Source organism: Leopardus geoffroyi, chromosome B2 (assembly GCF_018350155.1).
Source record: "Leopardus geoffroyi isolate Oge1 chromosome B2, O.geoffroyi_Oge1_pat1.0, whole genome shotgun sequence".
Lineage (NCBI taxonomy): Eukaryota > Metazoa > Chordata > Mammalia > Carnivora > Felidae > Leopardus > Leopardus geoffroyi.
Window position 1 is genome coordinate 503,138 of NC_059332.1, and position 24,185 is coordinate 527,322.

The 24,185-nt window shown below is 44.2% G+C and overlaps 1 protein-coding gene and 1 pseudogene across 1 annotated transcript; both read right to left on the reverse strand.

The window, feature by feature from the left end:
* Positions 1–274: 274 nt before the first annotated feature.
* Positions 275–4,243, reverse strand: LOC123609380 (annotated as a pseudogene).
* A 2,112-nt stretch (positions 4,244–6,355) lies between these two features.
* LOC123609653 (olfactory receptor 2B6-like) lies at positions 6,356–8,445 on the reverse strand. The gene has a single exon (XM_045500828.1). It carries the CDS (start codon positions 7,767–7,769, stop codon positions 6,648–6,650), a length of 1,122 nt encoding a protein of 373 aa, XP_045356784.1. The 5' UTR covers positions 7,770–8,445; the 3' UTR covers positions 6,356–6,647.
* Positions 8,446–24,185: the final 15,740 nt, after the last annotated feature.

Below are 24,185 nucleotides of genomic sequence, written 5' to 3' on the forward strand. Positions count from 1 at the left end.
ACAGAGTGATGCAGGGACTGCCGAGTGTAAGACAAGGAAGTGATTTTCACATGTAGCTTCAGGTCAGGGGCATCTCTCAGTTATTCCTATGGCCAGGACTAGCTGGGATGGGAGCTGCTGCAGAGGGCGGCCAGCTCAAGGAACACCCTAGAGAAATGTTCCCACACAGGTAAAAAACCCCTCTGGGGCTGCAGGACCGAAACTGATGCATAGAGGAAGCTGTGAGCGCACAAAAAGCCTGATGGACATGCGGAGCCAAAGAGGGCTGGAGCTGGTGGGTTCTTCCAAATGCTGCTGACCTGCCAACATTTATGCTGGGGAAGGGGTCCCTGGGGGAATGCGGGCCTCAGGCTTGCTCCGGAGGAGCCTGACTCAGGCCAGAGAGAGGGGCCTCCTTGGGGAGGAGTGCTAGGATTACTGAACACAAGGTGCTTCAGGGGCCTAGGAGGGTCAGAAGACTGTCTTCTGACCCACCAATACTTAACGTCAGTGAAGAGTTGTGGAACAGAGCCAGTCTTTCCAAGATGTATTCTGTCGCATAGCCAAAGCCTCTTCCAGTCTATGGGGCTGGCGACGTCCAGAAAGATATCGTTGCCTGGTGGTAGGACCTAGTGCCGCAGATCATTCTGGGAAGCTGGCACAGGGGATGATTTGCACGATGAAGTCACCACCAAACCACTGCTTAAATCCAGTCCCCGGCCTTCTTTTTCTGCTCTGTAGTCCAGAAACATTTCCTTAAAAGCCAGAAAATCTGTGAACGTGAGCAGCATGTCAAATGTCACCAGCCACTTCATCGTTATGGTGCTGCAAAGTTGTGGTGAAAGGTGCCATGTTAAATCCAGGAATCCGCTCTAGCAGCTGTTCTTCAATCTACTTTTCTACCAAAGAAATATATTCGTTAAAAATAGGTGTGTAGGTGAGTTTATTCTCTTCTGTGTCTTCAAACTCCTGGTAGTACTTGTCCATGAAATTCCTCTGTAATAACTGGAACTCATCATCCATGAGAATGTCCTCTAAATATCCAACCACAGCATCAAATTCTGCATCAGAGGCAGAAGAGAAGGACAGAGCGAAGCTCTCTTTCTCTAGGAAAACAGCCGCCGCCGCGGCTGCCTCCTCCTCCACGCGCGAGCAGGACCGTCGGCCTCTTTTTTTTTTTAAATATATTTTTAAATATATATATTTTTTATATTTTATTTTATTTTTGATAGAGACAGAGCACAGGTGGGGGAGGGGCAGAGAGAGACAGAATCCGAAGCAGGCTCCAGGCTCCGAGCTGTCAGCACACAGCCCCCCGCAGCGCTCAAACTCACAAACCCCGAGATCATGACCTGAGCCCAAGTCGGACGCTTAACCCACTGAGCCACCGGAGGCGCCCCCGCCCCTCCGCCTCTTCTCCCGCCCGCGGCCGGGGCCCAGCCTGCGCTCCGCTCCTTAGGGCCCCAGCCGGCACCTGGGAGGCCTCGCCGCCAAGGCCGCGGCGGCTCGCGGCCTAACGAGTTGGGCCCTGCGTGTGTGGCCCCGCGCTTCAGGCTCCCCGGCGGCAGCCGCGCCGGCTCGACCCCACGCGGGGCCAGGCCTCCCTCGGCGCCCAGGTTCTGCGCGCTGCAGCCGCAGTGAGGGACTGGTGGCAGTTACCCGCAGCCCGGCGGCGCGCCCCGCCTCCAGAAGACAGGAATTTTGAAGACACTTATTACTTACACTCCCATTTTAGTTCCCTGAGTCACGTGGTCCCGATGTAATTAGAAGGTAGATATATTTATATCCCTATAAAAGGTCTTCATCTTTTTTCTGGAAGTTACTTGGAAACGATCTGATACTGCTGGCTCCTTTGAGGATTTGTTAGTTGAGACCAGGGCCGTTGCGAATGGCTGAGGGTGATTACTGCCCCGGCTGGGGCTTTGGGGCGCCGACCCCAGTGTCCATGATCCTTACTTAATTAAGTCCGGCTGCTGGGAAGTCACAGCGTCCCCAGCCCTTGTGTAAGCTCGGGGACCGTGTCCTCCACTCCCTCAGCCTGGACGGTTTCCTGCGGGCTCGTGACAACCGCCGTGCTGCTGGACACTCAGCTGGACACTGGCCCTCTGCAGGATCCAGAGATGATTGTCTCTGTTTCACAACGTCGTCTCTCACCCTTTACAGCCTTTACCTTTTAGAGTCTTTCTAGACTCTCAGCTTTGTGTCCTTATTTATTCACATCTCTGTTTTCTTCTAGATTTGTACTCTTTGAGAACGGGCCAATGTCTTATTCACTTCAGATTGCCTCTTCTAGTTCAGTGACTTACATGCATGTGACATCAATAACTATTCACTGAGTAAAGGAATAAACATTTTCAACATAAGTGACACCTCACTATTGGAACAGTTAATTAAAATGCCACTGCCTTCCTTGTTTTATAATGTTTACGCATTTTTAATAATCTAATTCTTTTAAGGCAATGGGTGTTCTTTTATTCTTATTCTGTTTGGCTGCTATAACAAAATACGATAGGCTGTGGCTTATCCAGAACAGAAATCTGTTTATCCCAGTTCTGGAGTCTGGCAGTTCCAACGTCAAGCAGCCAGGAGACCCTCGTGTGGTGTGGGCCTCCTGGTTCACAGACAGCCGTGTTCACTGTGCTCTTTGCTCATGGGACAAGGGACCAGGGGGCTCTGAGCCCATCCACAGTCTCCCCCTCTCCACCCCATCAGCTCCCGAAAGCTCACATACAAGTACTAACACATGGAGAGTAAGTTCCACATATGAATTTTGGAAGGATACCCACATTCAGTCTATAGCAGGTGGTTAATCCAAAACAGTAATAAAAATTGTGATCAGAGGGAAACCTTGATTTGTTCCTGACTCTGTTGGGAAGTGTCTAGTTCTCCTTCCGTAAAAACAATAATATGACTTTGTTTTGTTGTAAATATTTTTACCTATTGAATGTGCTCGCCTGCTGTTCTTTCTATATCACAAAGCATTTTTCTATTTAATGACTTACTGATATTTGCAAAATTTTACAACATAATATTTAACCAATTCACTAATGTTTCAGTAATACTTTCATGAATGTTAAAAAGATTTCTTTTTTAATGTCGATTTTAACCCTGCACCAAATTGATTTGCCTGCTTGGCAATACACATACAATAATTCACTTAGTGATGTATATAAATATATAAACTTGTAAAATACCAGGCAGAATTCATGAAGAAGTATTAATTACATTTGTAAAATTAAATATTCAGTTCTTTTTTTAAATTTATTTTTTTAAATACATCCAAGTTAGCATATGGTGCAACAGTGATTTCAGGAGTAGATTTCCTAAACCCCCTTATCCATTTAGCCCATCTCCCCCCATCCCTCCAGTAACCCTCTGTTTGTTCTCTATATTTAAGAGTCCTTTATGTTTTGCCCCCCTCCCTGTTTTTATATTATTTTTGCTTCCCTTCCCTTATGTTCATCTGTTTTGTATCTTAAAGTCCTCATATGAGTGAAGTCATATGATATTTGTCTTTCTCTGACTAATTTCCCTTAGCATAATACTCTCTATTTCCATCCACTTAGTTGCAAATGGCAAGTAGCTATTGAGTTCTTTTTTTGCTTAAATCTCGAGGTTTTGCTCTACTATATCTATAATACTGAAGATAAATCAAAATATATCCCTAGGGTTTGGGGACAGCCTCTCACATCAGCACTAAATATTTTTGAAAACCCATGTTTTTGTTTAAAAATGTATGCAACTTCCACACAATAATATATCCCTGATCATTTCAATACAAAATAGTTGTTTTAATGTTCAATTATTTTTAAGTCTATCTAGACCTTTAAACAAAACTAACAAACCCAAGAAGATGTAGCATTTTTGCCTAGTGACTTCAAATACCCTCTGAGAGATATACCGCTTTACTAGAATTAATGAATTAATCCCATAAACATTTTTTCTTAATACATACTAGGATACATTTTATATTTTAGATAGTATTGATTTGAGGTTCCATGTTAAAATGAATCATGAATTCGAGAAACACTGCAACCAAAAAGTTTTTTAGTGGTTTAAAGAAACCAAGGAGAAACATTGAGGTAACAGACTGTCTTTCCCTTGTATAACCAGGAGCCTTTATTTTGCAAAAGCTTTTTCCTCCCTGTTCCACCTTCATCTGACTTACAGCTGGGCCACGGACAGTGATGTGTTCATGGCACATCATTAACAGGAGCAGAGCCTCACACTGTCCCTTCAGGAAGGGGGTTAGTGCAGTGGGCATTGGGGAGGGAAAAAAGCCATATCTTGACCTAATTACATTAGTGTATTTACTAAATGTTTATCATGCAAAAGCATTGTAAAGAAATCTGCAGATATGTAAGGCATTAAAATATGAATATTACAGGGGGGTTTGGGAAGGAGGTCTCCTGACAGGCAGTGAACACAATAAAGTGTTCAAACAGAAGCCACTGCAGGACACAGCCCTTAGGGTTGTGAATTTTTTTAATGAAGTTTAATATGCTGAGCTAGAAATGTCCAGGATTGATGCTGATATGTGGGGAGGGGGAGGGTCCTAGGAAATACCCATGGCAGGATTGATGGTGATATGTGGGGAGGGGAAGAAGGAGGGTCCAAGGAAATACCCCATGGCAGGATTGATGCTGATATGTGGGAGGGGGAAAGGGAGGAGGGTCCTAGGAAGTACTCCATGGCATGTGGTAATCTCCATTTACTAGAGTATTTTATCTCCGGGGAGAGATTTTATGCATGTTTTGCATTATCATTAACATTTGCAATTCCAAATTTTCAGAATCTCTGACAGGATATTGAACCTGATATATCCTTAATGTTCCCAGCCATATACCAGTTTAATCCAGATTCTAGAATTCAGTCAGTCAGCGTATTTATTTCCCCAAATTAAAGAACCTTGTAAAATACACTGAAGGATTCTCAGAAAATTATTCATGTTGATTAAGACCTTGGAGTGTATATTATTAAGGGACTCTGATGCATTAGTGTAAAATAACTGCAAAGAACTGAAATGAAATAAGTAAAAATTATTAAGTGTATTTGTGGATGGGTAGACTTTGGAAAGGATAATTTTATACAGAAAGCTCAATAATGTGTATTAAAAGGGAGACAATGACATAGAAATTGTATTGATGTCAGAGTACGTGCTTAGTCCATGATTTTATAAATCTTCAAATTGAAAATGCATTAGAGCTCTATGAATTTAGAATTCAAGTTTTATTATCTAGATTTGCTTGGGGCACCTGGGTGGCTCAGTCAGTTAAGCGTCTAACTTTGGCTCAGGTCATGATCTTGCGGTCCATGAGTTCGAACCCTGTGTCGGGCTCTGTGCTGACAGCTCAGAGCCTGGAGCCTGCTTCGGATTCTGTGTCTCCCTGTCTCTCTGTGCCTCCCCTGCTCATGCTCTGTCTGTCTTTCTCTCTCAAAAATAATAAACTTTAAAAAAATTATCTAGATTTAGTTTGTAGGAAACAGAATTACAATATTAAAATTAAAGTCAATGTCCTGTGAAGAACATAATTTCACACACCTTTGAATTAAGGCACATGTTAGCACCCCTTTTTAGTGGCAAAGGATCTATAGTCAAAGATGATGAATTTTGTCCCCTAAAGGCACACGTGACTCCGTTGAGGGGGTATATATACCCATTCATGAAATGTGAGATTTGATTTTCACTTCAGGCAATAGCATTGAGTTTTTGCTGAATTCACTCTATTTTGACTAAAATGTATGTGTGAAACAATTTATAGCCAGGAGTTATAAAACATTTTTTAAACAATAAGTCTGATAGATGAACTAAGGCTTTGCATTCAACATCATATTCCCCTGACTCCCACACTGAAGCAGGACACGTTCACATGGTGAAAGAAGCCACTTTGTCAAACTCTCTGGTCACTAGTACAGTTTCTTGACTTAGAATATTTCCCACTGTCCACTGTGCTTTGTTTTGTCTCTTGGCCCTGAGTAACTTCTGTTTCATTGACCATGACCTCATTGTTGTTCATCATAACAAAGACTGACTTGGGGTTCAGACCAAAATAATGTGTACTTAAATTCACTGACTCTAAATTTTTTCATGGAGTTTTCCCTTTGCATATTTCTATTTTAGATGCTTTTGACCTCAATGCCTCTTGTGTTCACTTGCTTTTGGGTCCAAGGCCCTCATGGGTGACACGGTTGGTCACCAAATGCCAGAGGATGACTGCATGGTGTCAATGTGTGTTGATTAAAGTCGACTCAAGATGGCAGTGGCATGGTTGTTGTTTTTTTAAATACGTGATTATTTCTAATTTTTTGGGGATTCATTTAGAAATAATGCAGGCCAAATATATTTTCTATATTTTCTAAATATATTCTTGCCTAGTTATTGCACCAATTTCCCCTCTGAAACTAAGTTAGCCAGCAGTTAGGGTTAACTAGTAGCCAAGGTTGGGGAGGAAGGTGACATGACCTTATGGGATTCGTATTGTAAGACACGTGTTCTCATAAGTGGAAAACAGCTCTGAGGTCACCCAGACTTGTTGCTCCTTTCTGGTCCTGCTCCATCTGTGAACTTCATGACACATGATGCAGCATTGTCTCATAACTTCATGCCCAGAATCCTCCCTGAAAGGCTGACACATCCCTCCTTGCTTTGTGGGTCTCCTTTCCAGAGATCATCCTGTCTTGACCCAGAACTCCTTGGTCAGTGCCCTTCCCAGGGCAGCTTTCACGTCCTTGTTCCTCAGTGTGTAGATAAATGGATTGAGTGTGGGAGTGACAATCCCATAGAAGAGAGCCATGATCTTCCCCCTGTCATGAGAGTAGCTAGAGGGAGGCTGGACGTACATACTGATGGCTGTGAAGTAGAAGAGGGACACGACCAGCAGGTGTGAAGCACAGGTATTGAAGGCCTTCCAGCGACTTTCAGCAGAGCGGATCCTCATTACTGCCCGAGCAATGAGCACATAGGTGCCCAGGATGAGGGTGAGGGGCACCAGAAGCAGCAGCGCCCCCAGCACGTTGAGCTCAGCCTCATTCACATGAGTATCAGCACACGCTAGTTTCAAAAGAGCAGGAACTTCACAGAAGAAATGGTCCACCACCCTGTGTCCACACCGTGGGACCACCACGGTGAGGGTGGACTGCACAAGGGAGTTGGCAAAGCCACTGATCCAGGTCCCAGTGGCCATGTGGATGCAGCGTCTGTGACTCATGATGATTGGGTAGTGCAAGGGCTTGCAAACAGCAGTATAGCGATCCAAGGCCATGATGGCTAGAAGTATGCATTCAGTAGAACCCAAGGCCAAGAAAATGTAGAGTTGGGCCACACAGCCACCATAGCTAATGGTCTTTTCTGGTCCCCTAAGGTTGACTAACATCTGTGGCACGGTGCTGGTAGTGTAGCAGAGGTCCAGTAGAGACAGATTAGAGACAAAAAAGTACATGGGACTGTCAAGCTGGGGGTCTAGGCGGGAAACAAGGATAATGGACACGTTCCCAAATAAGGCAAAGATGTAGGCCACCAGAAAGATTACAAAGAGTGGCGTCTCCAGCCAGGGGCGGTCGGAGAATCCCAATAAGATGAAGTCATCTCGAGAGCTCTGATTGTTGAACCGCATGTTGTCACGGACAGGTGACGTGCTAGCTGGAACCTCTAAGTGCCCACTGCCAGGCACAGGTGTCAGTGGTAGGAGGGAGCTGCTGAGAAGTAGGGACAAGAGGTGGTGAGCTGGGCTTCCCATTTCTGCTGTGATCTGCACCTGCACCTTGATTATAGTGACACGTTGAGTCAACATTGCCAATGTACCACTGAAAGATCCTTGAGAGAGGAATAAGGAGAGCACCAGCAAAATAGGAAGTGTGGCTTCCCTTGTGGGTGCTGTCTGGTTAGCTACTCACCCCTTTCGGGATTTTGTATCTTCCAAAAAAGTTTCATAGAACTTCCATCACCTGTACACGTTATGAATATTTAACGACAACAATGGAGTACAGATTAAAGCCGGGTGGGGAGGAGGTGGAGCTTCCCAAATACAAGTCAAACAGAGGTCAGCTTGAGGGTCAGCAGGTGATGACCTTCCTTAGACTGACCCGGTGACAATCTTCCTGGGAACTGCCCTGCACAGATTTTACGTTATGGGAGTTTGCACTTTTAGGACGCCGCTCACCCCTTCCCAGCCTAATGCTCATCCTATTCAGAAAATTTTTAAATAGAGGGAAGAAACAAAAAGTTCAAACAGGATGATATCCACACAAAACAATCCTCAAAACCTCGCTTGCTGAAAAAATGTTACTTGAAGAATATCTGGATAAATGTGAGGCAAGCTTTACCTCTGAGGGAGGCATCCAGAAAGAGGTTCAGATGTTTGGCTCCCTGAGTTTCAGGGCTAAATATGAATTTCTAAGCCTTCAGGATAGCCATTTAAATTTACCCCCCCCCCAACTTTATTCTCTTCTCTCACTCACTGTCACACATTCCTGCCTCCTGGTGCACCTGCCCCTTCCCATCCAGATCACACAGCTCTTTATTATGCAACAATTGGATGATGTGCATGGAGCTAGAGAGTAGAATGTAAGCAAAATAAGTCACTCAGAGAAAGACAAATACCATATGATTTCATTCATCTATGGAATTTAAGACACAAAACAAATGAGCAAAAGGAGAAAAAGACAAACTAGGAAACAGACTCTTAACTTACAAAGAACAAAGTGAGTGTTGATGGAGGGAGGCGGGTGGGGGATGGGCTAGATGGATGATGGGCATTAAGGAGGGGGCACTTGTGAGGAGCACTGGATGTTGTGTGTAAATGTTGAGTCACTCTGTTGTAGACCTGAAACTATATTACACTGCATGTTAACTATAGCGGAATTAAAAAAAAATCCAATGAGTACTTTTTCCGTTCCCTAAAATCCTAAATTCCTTTCAGTTTTGCTCCCATTTATGGCAAATTCGTGTTGTATTTCTCTCTAGGTATTTTATAAAAGGCATTTTCCTTCTTGCTTCAAACCTGGCCATTCCATTTTGCAGGAGTGTGACTTTGGAGATGTCACATCATCTTTTTTTGTGGTTCAATTTCTCAGCTTTAGAATGACCATAATTTTCTCATAGGACAGAGTGATACAGTGTAAACGGCACATGTAACTCAGTTCTTTTCATATGTTGATAATTCAGTAGCTATTAATAGTTATTATTTCTTTCCCTACTCATGAATTCCCTAACGTACTGGAAGTTTCTTAACTTCTGTACACAGAGTATGTGATATTTGCAACCAGTGGGTGATGGGTCAGGAGGACAACTCTGGAACCCCTCTGCTCCTCCTTCTCCTCTTGCCCCCCACTGGTGGGATCTGTGTGCCTGCGTGGCTGGGTCCTATGCTGCTGTCACTGGGTTATGAAAGCAGACAGAGGGGAGTAACAGAAGGCAACAGAAGGCAGGGAAACGTGTCTGCTTCAAGCCCAGACCTCAGAATCACTAAATCCAGACCTGACTCCTTCTCACACTCACAGCGTCTGTTTTTTCTGGACAGAACCACAATTCTTTCAGTGCCCAGAGCAGAACCCTTATCTGTGAATTGCAATTGCCTGTGTCCCAGGCTGTCAAGTGGGACCAGTTCTTCCTTCACACTGTCTGTCACATCGACCCATGAAATCTGTATCTACTCAAACATATCACAGCAGACACAGAATATAGTTCCATGTTCCATAGTCTCTAGCTGTCCAGCTGGTCTCCCCACTTACAAGCTCTCATCTTCATAGAGACCCAGCACGTTTGGAGAAGTCTCTCCTTAGTTCAGACCTGACCATGCACAGCTCAGAATTCTTCAGTGAATCTCCACACACTATATCACAACACAGCCTTAGACTCGAGGGCTCCAGCCATCCGGACGTACCCACAATCCAGCCCGCTTCTCCTTCCCACTTTGTGGGAACATCCACTGCTTTCTGTCCTGTGAGCATCATTTCAGGTTAAAAAGGTTCCTAAGTATGCCCCACCCTCTTTACTGACCCTCCAGAACAGTGTATTTGTAATTCTCCTGTGACACACAATACATTTTATTTTATGTGCATACACCTATATATATGTGTGTGTATAGACTTATATCCTTGTTTTAGTACCTGGCCCCTTTTCCGACTGGACTTAATACATACTCTCTAAGAGTAAGGGTGTGACTTCTAGACGCAAGTTTAGACGATGGGTATTTCCCACCTTTTAATTAATTGGAATTCAGTTAAAGCCTGAAGCTCTGAAATGCTTCCCTCTGGGGTTGTGGTGGGTTAGATCACTCCAGCATCTTGACGTTATGATTTCCTTTCACTCATGGCCTCAGTGGGTCTTGTTGATATTTTGTCACCGCAGAACTAGATACACCAGCTGCTTCTCTACTCCCTGACCAAGAAGCCAGGGCAGAGTGAAATATGCCCACATTACTCGTAATGCAAACGTTCTAAGTGTTTTATTGCCATATTTTGGTGTTCGTTTCTCCTGTGATTCACTTCAGATATTTCTTCTTAATGTGATGTCTACGAATCGTCCCTACAGCCTGATGCCATGCCTGGATGCCATGTACTGGATTCCCTTGTTCTAAACAGTCTTGGATTTGTTTGAATGGTGGGCCTTTCAGATCTCAGTTGGTTCCCACACGAAGTCAGTACCTTATTATCTACAAACTTTGTAATGTAAATCACAATTTCAGTCTAGAGGAGTGGGGAAAAGGCACATCTTACGATATTTAAATGAAAATACAAGGTCCCAAAGGTAAACAACACTAATAGGAAACAATTGCATTTCTCCATAGCTTTCCTTATAACAGAATAATGTATAACAAGGATCTGCAAATACCAGAATGTTCGTATCTAACTTTCCATAATATATAAGTGTATATAAGTTTTGTGTATGTATATATAATCGGTTTTGTGCATATAATAAGCCCTCCTCACATGTACGTTTCATTTGTTCTCATAATAATCCCCTAAAGTAAGAATACTTTTTTAAATGATAGAACAGAGAAAACTCAGGCACCGAGAGGCTACAGGACTTGCCCAAAGCACATAAATCTGGTAAATTTAGAAGCAAAGATTTGAATAATATGTGATTTGAATCCTACATCAGTACACTTTTCTTTCTTCTTTTTTTTAATGTTTATTCATTTTTAATGAATTTTAAAAACATGTTTTTATGTTTAATAAACATTTAAAATGTTTAATAAACATTTTAATGTCTATTAAATTTAATAAACATTTTTAATGTTTATTCATTTTTGAGAGAGAGAGAGAGAGAGCAGGAGTGGGGGAGGGCAGAGAGAGAGAGAGAGAGGGAGACACAGAATCTGAAACAGGCTCCAGGCTCTGAGCTGTCAGCACAGAGCCCGACACGGGGCTCGGACTCATGAACTGCAAGATCATGACCTGAGCCGAAGACGGAGGCTCAAGCGACTGAGCCACCCAGGCACCCCAATACACTTTTCTTAATTCCATTGTTTTCGCAAACAAAAATGTCAGTGGCCGTGAAATCAATATTTTTTAATTATTTATTTTTTTACTCTGCAGTTCTATTCCTGAATGCTTCCTTCCCCAACTGTATGGAGCAGCAAAGCAAGGTTCCCTCTGATTTTGACTCTCCTTCCCTCCCCAAACCGTTGCGTTGTTGACCTGGTGCTGGGCTGTAAAATCTATCAGGTTGTTTGCTTGGGACAGAGAGGGGCTGTTGGGGAAGACTGACCTCGGGCTCAGACGTGACTCCCAGACCCTGGTCTGCTGTCTGGATTTCCTTTGGGCTCTGTGCAGCGTCAGCCCCGCTCCCCTCACCTACTGAAGGGTCAAGGCACCGGCTCCCAGTTATGGCCATCCCCAGTCCCCGCAGCCCCCCGCAGCGCTTTCCCCTGAGTCTGCATGCTGTGATTCCATGTAAGCCTCTGAGACTCAGCATAATTAACGTCTGCCACCAACATGCCCGGGACAGAAGAGCCAGAGGGACCAGCAAGTGAGACAATCTCAGAAGCAACCAAGATAAAGTTTCCAACCAAGTACAAACTTTGGGCAAGTTCAGAAAGTCACCTCAGAGGAAATTAAATCCATTCCAATAAGACCTGGTCTTAGTGGTTGTTCAGATGATTTTTATAATATCGATTATGAATTAGGTAAAATTACTCCTTACATATGCTCACTATTCTGAGAAAAAGAAGAACTTCATTCAGTCACAAAATTCATCTTTCTAAAATGATTTTTATATGTTTCTCTCCCATAATGGCTCTTCATTCTAACTCATATTTATCATACAAGGTATTTAATAAACACAAGATATTTATTAATTCATTTGGTAATCATAGCCACTGTATAAATTAGGGAAGCACATTTTAACTATTCCTATTTAGCTGATGGCAGCCCCCAAACTCAGAAAAATCAAAGAACGTGCCCAAGATCATAGCCACGTAGACAGGGAGCAAGACAAATGCTCCCAAATTTGATCTAGATTTTCTTCTTCCAAGCTACTGAGCACTGCCAATCTATACTCCTCAGGGCGAGCCACCAAAATGAACATTCAGCATAGATTTTTGCTCCTGTCTCCTTTACATTAGCCTTGATTTCTCCGTCTGTCACACCTTTGGGGCAGCAGAAGGCACAGTGGGAGTGAAACGATGTGATTGTCCACACAGGACACCTGTCAGCCTCTGTCTTCTCTATCCTGTCACGAGCCGCCTGCTGGGCACATTTCTTTATTTCTTTATTTAATATAATTTATTGCCAAGTGGCTTCCATAAAACACCCAGTGCTCATCCCAATAGGTGCCCTCCTCAATGCCCATCACCCACTTTCCCTTCTCCCCCACCCTCCCATTAACCCTCAGTATGTTCTCTGTATTTAAGAGTCTCTTATGGTTTGCCTCCCTCTCTGTTTGAAACTTTTTTTGCCCCTTCCCCTCCCCCATGGTCTTCTGTTAAGTTTCTCAACTTCCACATATGAGTGAAAACATATGATATCTGTCCTTCTCTGACTGACTTATTTCACTCACTCAGCATAATACTTTCCAGTTCCATCCACATTGCTGAAAATGGCAGGACTTCATTCTTTCTCATTGCCAAGTAGTATTCCATTGTATATATAAACCACATCTGCTTTATCCATTCGTCAGTTGATGACGGACATTCAGGCTCTTTCCATAATTTGGCTATTGTTGAAAGTGCTGCTATAAACCTTAGGGCACATTTCTAAACCCTTCTGTCTTGATCGTCCTGCTGACACCTGCCTGCTCCCCAGGCTGCCCTGAGGCTCCAGTTCTGGCTCTTACCAGCTGCCTCGCCAGTCCTCTGAGAGCAGCTTCTCCCCCCTTCCTTGGTTTCCTCCCATCCTTGTCGTCTCACGTCTTCCAAAAGTTTATCCATCTGTTCTTGGCTGTCGGTCCCTCTCCAGCCTGCTTGTCCTTATAGATTCACATCAGCTTTTATGTAATGTAATTTTTATGGTGTTGAGAAAGGAATGGGAATCAACATTTTTGTTCAATTTACTGTGCCTAATCAGAACTCTGTTTTAAAAATCTGTTTATGTTGCTGCTTATGAGGATAAAACAATAGACAAATGTGTGCTAAGCTCAACAAATGCATCTCAACTTTTTATTCAATAAAGATTTGTACAGTTATAAAAACGTAGTATGTAGTATCATTTTTATTCCTGATGTATATCGCTGGGAGCCAGTGACCTGATTTCCATCATTCAGAGATGATGCTGTCTGGTCTGGCCCTCAGGGTGTCCAGGTCATTTTTGCCTGAAAAGTGATTCTTGTATTCCTTGTATTTGCAGTTTTATGTCTTTCTTCCGAGTGTTAGGCACTGGTCAGGAGGTCTATGCTTTGTTATGAATCTCTCAAACACACAGGCATTCAGTGTACTTGTCTTCTTGTTTTATTTTGTATCTATTATGACCTTTCAACTATTTCACAAATGAAGAAATATATTTTATAAGAATATTTTATGCTGCTTGCAAACAGTGATAGCCATTTGCCAATGGCTACATTTCAGCTTGTATTTATTCAGGAAACATTGGGGAGGATATTTTTATTTCATAGGTCAACTACTTTAAATTCACTGTTGGCCAGGTTAATAGTAGCACAGTTTCCTGTAGAGAGTAATTCCAAACACAATGAATAGACTAGATGCCTTTTGGCAATGACAGCTTCAGCTCAGTTACCACCATTAAAGCCTTGCGTCAAAAAGAAAAAAAAAAAAAATAGGGGCACCCGGTCGCTCAGTTGGTTGAGCATCAGACTCTTGACTTTGGCTCAGGTCATGATCCCAGGGTCGTGTGTTCGAGCCCTGGGTCAGTCTCCTTGCTGAGCGTGGAGCCTGCTTGGGATTCTCTCCTCTCTGCTCCTCCCCCACTCACGCTCTCCCTCAAAATAAATAAGCATTAAAAAAAAAAAAGATGTGTGTCACACTTTCTATAAGTATGCAGAGAAAAAATAAGTCATACGTTTTTTCCATATTATAAAGACCCAAAAAAGGATTAATTTACCCATATTTTCGGGTGATTGATTTTCCGTTCAGATGTAAGCATAAGTGGGCATCTAATTACTGACTAGGTAAGAATTCGTGTTAGAACAATTGAAAATAATAAGCACGTATTGGGTCCAAATAAGAGGAGAGTACAAGACTGAAGAGCTGTTAACTGATATTTATTGATCACTCCTTTCCAGGTCCTTTTCCTATTGTTTTGTGCTGGTCTCAGCCTATCAATAACCAATATTGTGGTCGCAAGGGGCTTGTGGTTCCTCTGATCGCAAGATGCCTGTAGCCACGGCCAACAGGAACAAGTCACTGTCCCTCGCTGTCCCCGAGAGAGCGGGCCTGGGCTCTGCGTTTCCTGAAGGAGGGGGGTCTAGACTGTCACGGGTTTGCTGTCTTTCGGTGAAAACAGGAGTGGAGTTAAAAGTGCAGCATCAGAAGGACATGATGCCCCAAACGGTCGTTTATCTAAGTCAATCAAGATCCGCAAACAAAGGAGCCTGGGAAGTGGGGCCTCCGGCGGCTGGCCACACAAACTACACCCCATTTCACCTTGACCCGATGTAATAAGCTCATACTTTTCCCGCGCACGAGTGAACTCAGACAAAAAACAAAAACAAAAACAAAAACAAAAACAAAAACAAAAACACACTTCAATAAAAATCCCACAGGCTCAGAAAGGAAGCCTTGCGGTTCAAATCCAGATTCTCTGATCCAATCTGTCTACAGGGCACCACAAGGTGAATGAAAGCTTTTCCTGTGATAAAGAGGAGATTGTTGTTAGAGATGCTGGTGGTCAGGGATTGTTGGCGTGGGTGGGGAGGGCGGAAAGCAGGCGCAGCTGGGAGGGGTCGTTGGGCACGTGGAGAAACGCGCCGGGACAGGTGGAGCTGCGGGCAGGAGGGAGGGCCGTCTGCCTTGAAGTCACAGCGGTGGGGGACGGCGGGGTCCCGCAGAAGCCAGAGCGGGTGGACCAGAAGGGCTCCGGAGGCTCGTTGTGAAGCCGTGTTCCTGAGACGTGAGTGTCAGGAGCCGAGGTAAAGTCTACCGCACAAAAAGGTAAGTAAGGGAGAAAGAACTGTTAGAAGGATACGGTGCGCTCCGTCTGTGGCTTATGAGAAACCGTGTAAAGGAGGAGGCTTCAGCGACATTGATGTTTCATGTACGTAAATACCGTTTCCCGTATTTGCTCCTCAACCAGGATTTTGAAGTGATTTTTTTCCTCAAGAATTTTTTTTTTTTAGTTTATTTTGAGAGACAGCGCGAGTGTGGGGCGGGGCAGAGAGCGAGGAGACAGAGAATCAATCCCAAGCTGAGAGCTCTGAGCCCCACGGGGGGCGGGGGGCGGCCTGGTCCCCAGAACCGTGAGATCGTGACCTGAGCTGAAACCCAGAGTCTGACACTCAACCCGCTGAGCTGCCGGCAGAATGCCTTTCCCCAAGAATATTTGTTATATAAACGACAGTCAGCTTCTGGAGATTTTAGTGGTTCTTTTTCCTAGAAAATGGCAAACATTTGGCTCTTGGAAGTAATAAACATTTATATCTGTGTTCCGAATGTTTAATCATTTATATCTGTGTTCTAAGTGTTTGATCATTATGCACACATAATTTCAAAAGTATTTCCTTCACGGACTAGTTAACTCTTTTAGTCCACTAGCTTATTAATATAAATTCTCCTGATGCATTTATTTTCTTCTTCCAAGATTTTTTAGAATTTCAGTGAACATGCGTGTAGCACTAGTTTCAGGTGTAGCACACAGTGATTTCACACATGCAGCTGGTGCTCCTCAGGACCAGGGCCCTCTTCACCCCCATCACCTGTTCCCCCATCCTCCCACCTCCCCTCAGTGTGTTCTCCGTGGGTAAGAGTCTGTTTCTTGGTTTGCCTCTCTCTCTCTCTCTTTCCCCTCTCTGTTTATTTGTTGGGTTTCTTAAATTCCATGCATGAGTGACATCGTATGGTATTTGCATTTAGAACATACAGTGATGCTGTAACCGTGATGCATTGGGGCAGCACAGCATAACGTATTAGCTTGTCCAATCACTTGTACGCCTGACACCAGTGTAGCATTGTGTGTCAAATATACTCAAGTAAATAAATAATAAAAATATCTTAACATGTTCAAATTAAAAAAAAAAAAAAACCCAACCCAACCTCCTGGCCTGTTCTGGTGCATGGTGTTGAGGAAGGAGTCAGCTTCTGGGCCTGCATGTTGATGACCGGGTAGCTGAATCTCAACACGGGGATAAGGGTCAGGGAGAGGAGGTTCCCTGGTGGTGTGTAAGTCAGTGGCCTCGGCATAGACATTTTACCTTCTAGAAGATTAAAGAGGCCGAGATTTGTAATGGGCTTTTGAAAGTCCAGTTGTAGATGAAAATGTTTAAAATACACTCACTGAGACAAAGCATATTTCCAAAGACCATCACTGTGTGTCATGTTTAAGACAAATGGGCACATGTCCTCAGGCTTCACAATTCTTCCCTCATAATAACTGCACATCTTGAAATTGTTTTGTTACTTGTGAAAAATAATCATGAAAGTAAAATATATTAAGTCATTCTCAATGATGAACCCTTATGTTCAGGTAACATAGCATGTGACAATATACTTGCAGATCTGGGTCTGGGCATCCAACAGCAGCACAGGTGCAGAATGGTCTTTCAAAAGAGTGAAAGGAAGTGATACTATAACAACAATATAAAAGGGCCCCAAGGAAACACTGGTTTACATGTATACTTTCTAATTCTAATAAATGCACCCCCAGTAACGCACATACATACCGCTGAGCACAAACGCATGGGCACGCTCATACCTCTGCCCATCCCCTTTCACTGTCAATTCCCATCTATACATACTCTACTCATTCTTCCTTTTTAAAAATTTCTTTAATGTTTATTTTTGAGAGAGAGCGTGAGTGGGGAAGGGGTAGAGAGAGTTGGAGACACAGAACCCGAGGCAGGGTCCAGGATCTGAGCTGTCAGCCCCAACGTGGGGCTCGAACTCACGGACCGCGAGATCACAACCTGAGCTGAAGTTGGACGCCTAACCGACTGAGCCCCCCTCGCGCCCCATTCATATGTCTCTTAAGTGCAGTGAGGGGCTCTGCCATCTGTGTCTCTCAGGGTCACAGCCTGACTGGTGTCCACACCCCTGACAGGCTGGCAGAGGGAGAGGAAGGCTCCAGAAGGACTTTCAGGGGAAGCCAAGCATTCTGGCCTGGAATTAACGGAGTGGGAGAAAGTGGTCGATATTGACTGTTCAGTGGACATGATGAATGGATTTATAGCAATTGCCCCCAAATGCATAACTGTGAGAAGCTGAATGAGACAGCCTTTAGCTACGGAGTAAACTTTGCTGTCGCCCGTGTCCTTTTCCCTCCGCGGTTTTCCACTGGCAAGTTCACAGCCCGTGCCTAAGGCGAGAGTAGCACACACAAGGTGGAGACAGAGACCCTCATAGCTCTCAATTCCCCTGCGGGTTCTCGAGCTGGACCAGGCCTGAAGGCAGACACTTCAATCACAGACATGAGAATATTTTATTACTTAAACGTGGGCATTTTTACCACTTAAGAATGACCAGAAAGATCATGGGACATTGTAAAGACGGAGTCCAGGGGGGAGAGAGCCAGCACATGGCAGGCAGGAAGGGTGAGGCACTAAGACCTGTTTTCATCGCACCCACACACTGCTCTCACCTTCACCAAATCAGCAGGTAAGTGTGGATTGAGCTCTGCTGGGTGCCAGGCTCCCCACCAAGCACATTACACACATCATTTCACGTATCACTCACTGGCACTATTGTTCCACTCAATAAAGATGAGGAAACCTTATCTTCTAGAGGAGAAATATCTTGCCCAGGTTCTGGAACCTACGCTGATCTGACTCCAGAGTCTATGATCTTACAAAATACAAGATGTGCTGCCAGAGTTCACAGGAGAGACCAACCTCCTTCACAAAGCACAGGAGTCCTTCTTCTTCTTTTTTTTTTTAAACATGAAATTTATTGTCAAATTGGTTTCCATACAACACCCAGTTCTCATCCCAACAGGTACCCTCCTCAATGCCCATCATCTACTTTTCCCTCCCTCCCGCCCCCTCATCAACCCTCAGTTTATTCTCAGTTTTTAAGAGTCTCTTATGGTTTGGCTCCCTCCCTCCCTAACTTTTTTTTTTCCTTCCCCTCCCCCATGGTCTTCTGTTAAGTTTCTCAGGATCCACATAAGAGTGAAAACATGAGGTATCTGTCTTTCTCTGTCTGACTTATCTCATTTAGCATAATACTCTCCACTTCCATCCATGTTGCTACAAATGAACAGATTTCATTCTTTCTTGTTACCAAGTAGTATTCCATTGTATATATAAACCACAGCTTCTATATCCATTCATCAGTTGAAGGACATTTAGGCTCTTTCCATAATTTGGCTATTGTTGAGAGTGCTGCTATAAACATTGGGGTACAAGTGCCCCTACGCATCAGCACTCCTGTATCCCTTGGATAAATTCCTAGCAGTGCTATTACTGGGTCATAGGGTAGATCTATTGTTAATTTTTTGAGGAACCTCCACACTGCTTTCCAGAGCGGCTGCACCAATTTGCATTCCCACCAACAGTGCAGGAGGGTTCCCCTTTCTCCACATCCTCTCCAGCATCTATAGTCTCCTGATTTGTTCATTTTGGCTACTCTGACTGGTGCGAGGTGATATCTGAGTGTGGTTTTGATTTGTATTTCCCTGATGAGGAGCGACGTTGAGCATTTTTTCATGTGCCTGTTGGCCATCTGGATGTCTTCTTAGAGAAGTGTCTATTCATGTTTTCTGCCCATTTCTTCACTGGGTTCTTTGTTTTTCAGGAGTGGAGTTTGGTGAGTTCTTTATAGATTCTGGATACTAGCCCTTTGTCCGATATGTCATTTGCAAATATCTTCCCCCATTCCATCAGGTGCCTTTTAGTTTTGTTGATTGTTTCCTTTTCTGTGCAGAAGCTTTTTCTCTTCATGAGGTCCCAATAGTTCATTTTTGCTTTTAATTCCCTTGCCTTTGGAGATGTGTCAAGTAAGAAATTGCTGTGGCTGAGGTCAGAGAGATTTTTTCCTGCTTTCTCCTCTAGGGTTTTGATGGTTTCCTGTCTCACATTCAGGTCCTTTATCCATTTTGAGTTTATTTTTGTGAATGGTGTAAGAAGGTGGTCTAGTTTCATCCTTCTGCATGTTGCTGTCCAGTTCTCCCAGCACCATTTGTTAAAGAGACTGTCTTTTTTCCCATTGTATATTCTTTTCTGCTTTGTCAAAGATTAGTTGGCCATACTTTTGTGGGTCCAATTCTGAAGTGTCTATTCTATTCCATTGGTCTATGTGTCTGTTTTTGTGCCAATACCATGCTGTCTTGATGATGACAGCTTTATAGTAGAGGCTAAAGTATGGGATTGTGATGCCTCCCACTTTGGTGTTCTTCTTCAAAATTACTTTGACTATTTGGTGTCTTTTGTGGTTCCATACAAATTTTAGGATTGCTTGTTCTAGCTTCGAGAAGAATGCTGGTGCAATTTTGATTGGGATTGCATTGAATGTGTATATTGCTTTGGATACTATTGACATTTTAACAATATTTATTCTTCTAATCCATAAGCACGGAATGCTTTTCCATTTCTTTGTATCTTCAGTTTCCTTCATAAGCTTTCTATAGTTTTCTGCATACAGATCTTTTACATCTTTGGTTAGGTTTATTCCTAGATGAATATGGATGCAAAAATTCTCAACAAGATACTAGCAAATCGAATTCAACAGCATATAAAAAGAATTATTCACCATGATCAAGTGGGATTCATTCAGGGGCTGCAGGGCTGGTTCAATATTTGCAAATCAATCAACATGATACATCACATTAATAAAAGAAAAGAACCAGATGATCCTTTCAATCAATGCAGAAAAAGCTTTTGACAAAATCCAGCATCTTTCTTAATAAAAACCCTCAAGAACGTCGGGATAGAAGGAACATACTTAAACATCATAAAAGCCATTTATCAAAAGCCCACAGCTATTATCATCCTCAATGGGGAAAAACTGAGAGCTTTCCCCCTGAGATCAGGAACACGACAGGGATATCCACTCTCACCGCTGTTAACATAGTGTTGGAAGTTCTAGCATCAGCAATCAGACAACAAAAGGAAATCAAAGGCATCCAAATTGGCAAAGATGAAGTCAAGCTTTCGCTCTTTGCAGATGACATGATATTATACATGGAAAACCCGATAGACTCCATCAAAAGTCTGCTAGAACTGATACATGAATTCAGCAAAGTCGCAGGATACAAAATCAATGTACAGAAATCAGTTGCATTTTTATACACCAATAATGAAGCAACAGAAAGACAAATAAACTGATCCCATTCACAATTGCAACAAGGATCACAGGAGTCCTTTTGTAATGGGTCCTTTCATCCCCCAGGAACTTCCTGCCACTTCCCAGAGTCTCTCCCCTAGCTATAACTGAGACCTTGAGTTCCTTGGAAGATTCTTTCTTCTCACAAATCCACTGATCAGCACATGAAAGATGACTGGGCAGTTCAGAGGATGAGGTCATGGGCAATCAGCCCAGGATCAAGGCCACACTTCTAAAGTCTCCAAGCTTTTTCATCCAAGGATGAGGTTTGGTGAGATTTTGAGAACTAGATGTGGTGTGTGGCTCATAACCTCAATAAAAGGAAAAGACATTCAGAAACTTCTGAGTGTTTAAATATTAACTGAACAAGCTGATCATAGCATAAATAGGGCATGTTGTAGGAGAGATAAATTAGGTCAAAATGGTGGAGAACCTGGAACTTTATTTATTTGTTAATCATTAGGGGCCATTTCAGTGAGAGCAGTGGGGTCATGTATGGAAAATAATTCTTACAGAATAATCAGACTTATCATGGAGAAAAAATAAGATCTGAAAGAAACAGCTTGGAGACTTTAGAAGTGTGGCTGTGATCCTGGGCTGGAGGGTGACTGCCAAGCTCTTGGGGTGGGTGGGTGGGTGGGCTCTGCTGTAAAGCTGAAGGACCATGGCACAGCAGAGGTCATGACCTCTGACCTTCAGACCACACTGCCCATCTGACTGCAGCCCAGGCCAGGCCTTCACCAGTTGCGTTAGAGCAGGGAGAGCATGTGAATTAGGGCGACGGCAGGTGAGGAGGGTGAGGGGTGCTGCTGGGACCCCGTGCATGTGTGGGGCCTGTGCGCCCCCTCCCCGCACCGTACAGAGGTTATCCAGGGCTGGGGGAATTAGCAGGAAGAGTGGCCTTAGACGTGATTGAAAGCCTGAGGTTGAATGTTAAATGGGTGACGAAGGTCTCAGTGCCCAGAGGTTTGGAAGCATGTGTGTGGTTACAGGTAGAATTCTTATTGGTGGTTCTATTAATATGCAAGTGGCCTTGGGCTAATGTCACATTTCCTTGTCACAGCAGCTTGTAAATTAGCGGCCACTGTCACCACAGTAGTGCAGGTGAGGACCCTGACTGGCCTGGGGCACTCGGGCACGAAAGCGCCTCCAGGGTCAGGTGGCTGGACGCACTGGCCTTCACGCTGAGTCACGTGCAGAGCCCAGGCTGCTTAGTGAACACTGCCTTGCACAGTGGAGCTGGGCCATCCAGGGCACAGGCCAAAGAAGGCAGGTCTGGGCTGGGCCGTCTAGGGCACCGGCCGGGGAAGGCGGGTCTTGGCTGGAATAGTCTCATATTCCGTATATTCCTAATAATGTTTAACATGAAATGCCAATTTCTCCCAGATTGATGTTTTTACTTTTGATGACTAGAACTCTTATTTCAACCATTTCAATAAGTACTAAGACCCAGGGCGAGCACAAAGCGGGTATTTCCATCACCTCCAGAGAGTAGCATAGTTTATGTACTTTTATCATTATTATTTTGGTCAAATGTTTAAGATTAATTAATTAATTAATTAATTAATTTATTTTTTTCAACGTTTATTTATTTTTGGGACAGAGAGAGACAGAGCATGAACGGGGGAGGGGCAGAGAGAGAGGGAGACACAGAATCGGAAACAGGCTCCAGGCTCTGAGCCATCAGCCCAGAGCCTGACGCGGGGCTCGAACTCACGGACCGTGAGATTGTGACCTGGCTGAAGTCGGACGCTTAACCGACTGTGCCACCCAGGCGCCTCAAGATTTATTTTTAATAACAATCATGTCCATGGAATCATGGCATGAACAGAATCCACATGTTCCAAATGCCATTATAAATCAACCCTGTCACCAGGAGCAACACCATTGCTGGCTAAGGAGACAGTTTCCTGATATCAGTTTCTCTGTGGCCTCGAAGATGGTTTATGTGCACCTTTTGCAGAGCCCGAGTGCCCAGAAAACAGGAGACACACTCCTTTCAATTTTAAGGCTCTGCAGTAATCCTCTTTGTCATGAGCTCTGACCTCCATGTCCACAGGGCATCATGCTGGCCCTGTGTCTGCCGTGCTGACCTCTGACTGGGCAGCGTCCACCACGGAGCTGCTCCCACCCTTTGAGGCTGCACAGGGGACAGCTGTGTCCCCCTCCTCCGGGCAGCCCCCCGAGCCCTGATTTGTCTTCAGGGTCATTCTTCACTTTTCTTGAAGGAGAAAATACGTTCACAGCCACATTGCCCCATTTCCCAGCCTGTAGAAACCCAGGAGTCTGACAACCTGGCCTTCTTTTTTTCATCTCTGTGCCCGTTGGTCCAATTTATCAGTGTCTCTGCTGGTGTAATCCTGTCTTCTTCTGAGATGAATGAGGATTATCCAAATCTTCAAGTTCTGATTCCTTCACCTCCAGTTTATGTCTCTCCTCTTGCATTTTACTGTTGGAAGCAAGGAGACAGCACCTCACGTGATGGAAGCAGGTGCGTGGCCTTTCTGGCTGGCAAACTCCACGATGCCCAGAGTGGAAGACTCTTCTCACTGCCCCTCCATGCCAGAGCTCATGATGGGAGGCTACCATGATAGCAGAGGGCCGGTTACAGACACCTTCACAGCAAAGTGCATGTGTACGTGCATGTGTGTATGTTCAGAAAGTGGCATAGGATTGATTGCCTCCCAATGACCCAGAAGTGCAAGCCTCTAAGGGCCTTCTCTCTCCAGAGACGGGAGTCTCCCTGTGATATAGACGGGACGCTGCCTGGGAAGGAGCTCCAGCAATGTGTGAGGAGTGAACTCGCCAACCTCCATCCACCTGCAGGGTGATTGAGCCAAGAGATCACAGCTTATAGGCTGCCCACACGCAGATTCCCCGCTGCCAGTCCCAGAACTCTGATCAAGACTGAACTTTCCATCACAGCCTCCAACAGCTTCTGGATTGACATTCTTCCTGGAAGGTAGGGCTGTTTTTCTCATGTGTGGAAAAAGATAAAGGAAGTTTATTTTAAAAGTCCAGGCCATCCAGAGCTGGTTCCCGTTAGCAGCGAACAGGATGAGGTTTTCATGTGTCCCAACATCCACTATATTTTTAGTCATGGAAAATTGACTCTCTCCTTCTCTTTGCAGACATAAATCCCCTCATTGGCATCTTGGTTCACAGAAATGTGAAAAGAGAGTTTCAGTATGGACTCACCTGGGAAAATGTGGGTTATTCTTGGAGCAGAAATACCCCAGGACAAAATTGTGGTGATGTAGAGTTGCATCGGGCCAAGTGGGCCCCCCACGCACTGTGTTTCTTGTAGACCCAGCAGCCCCAAGCTTTCCCTCTTCGCAGTTT

Excerpts from the sequence above, each read along its gene's own strand:
- LOC123609653 (XM_045500828.1), bottom strand. The coding sequence starts at position 7,769 with ATGTTGACTCAACGTGTCACTATAATCAAGGTGCAGGTGCAGATCACA.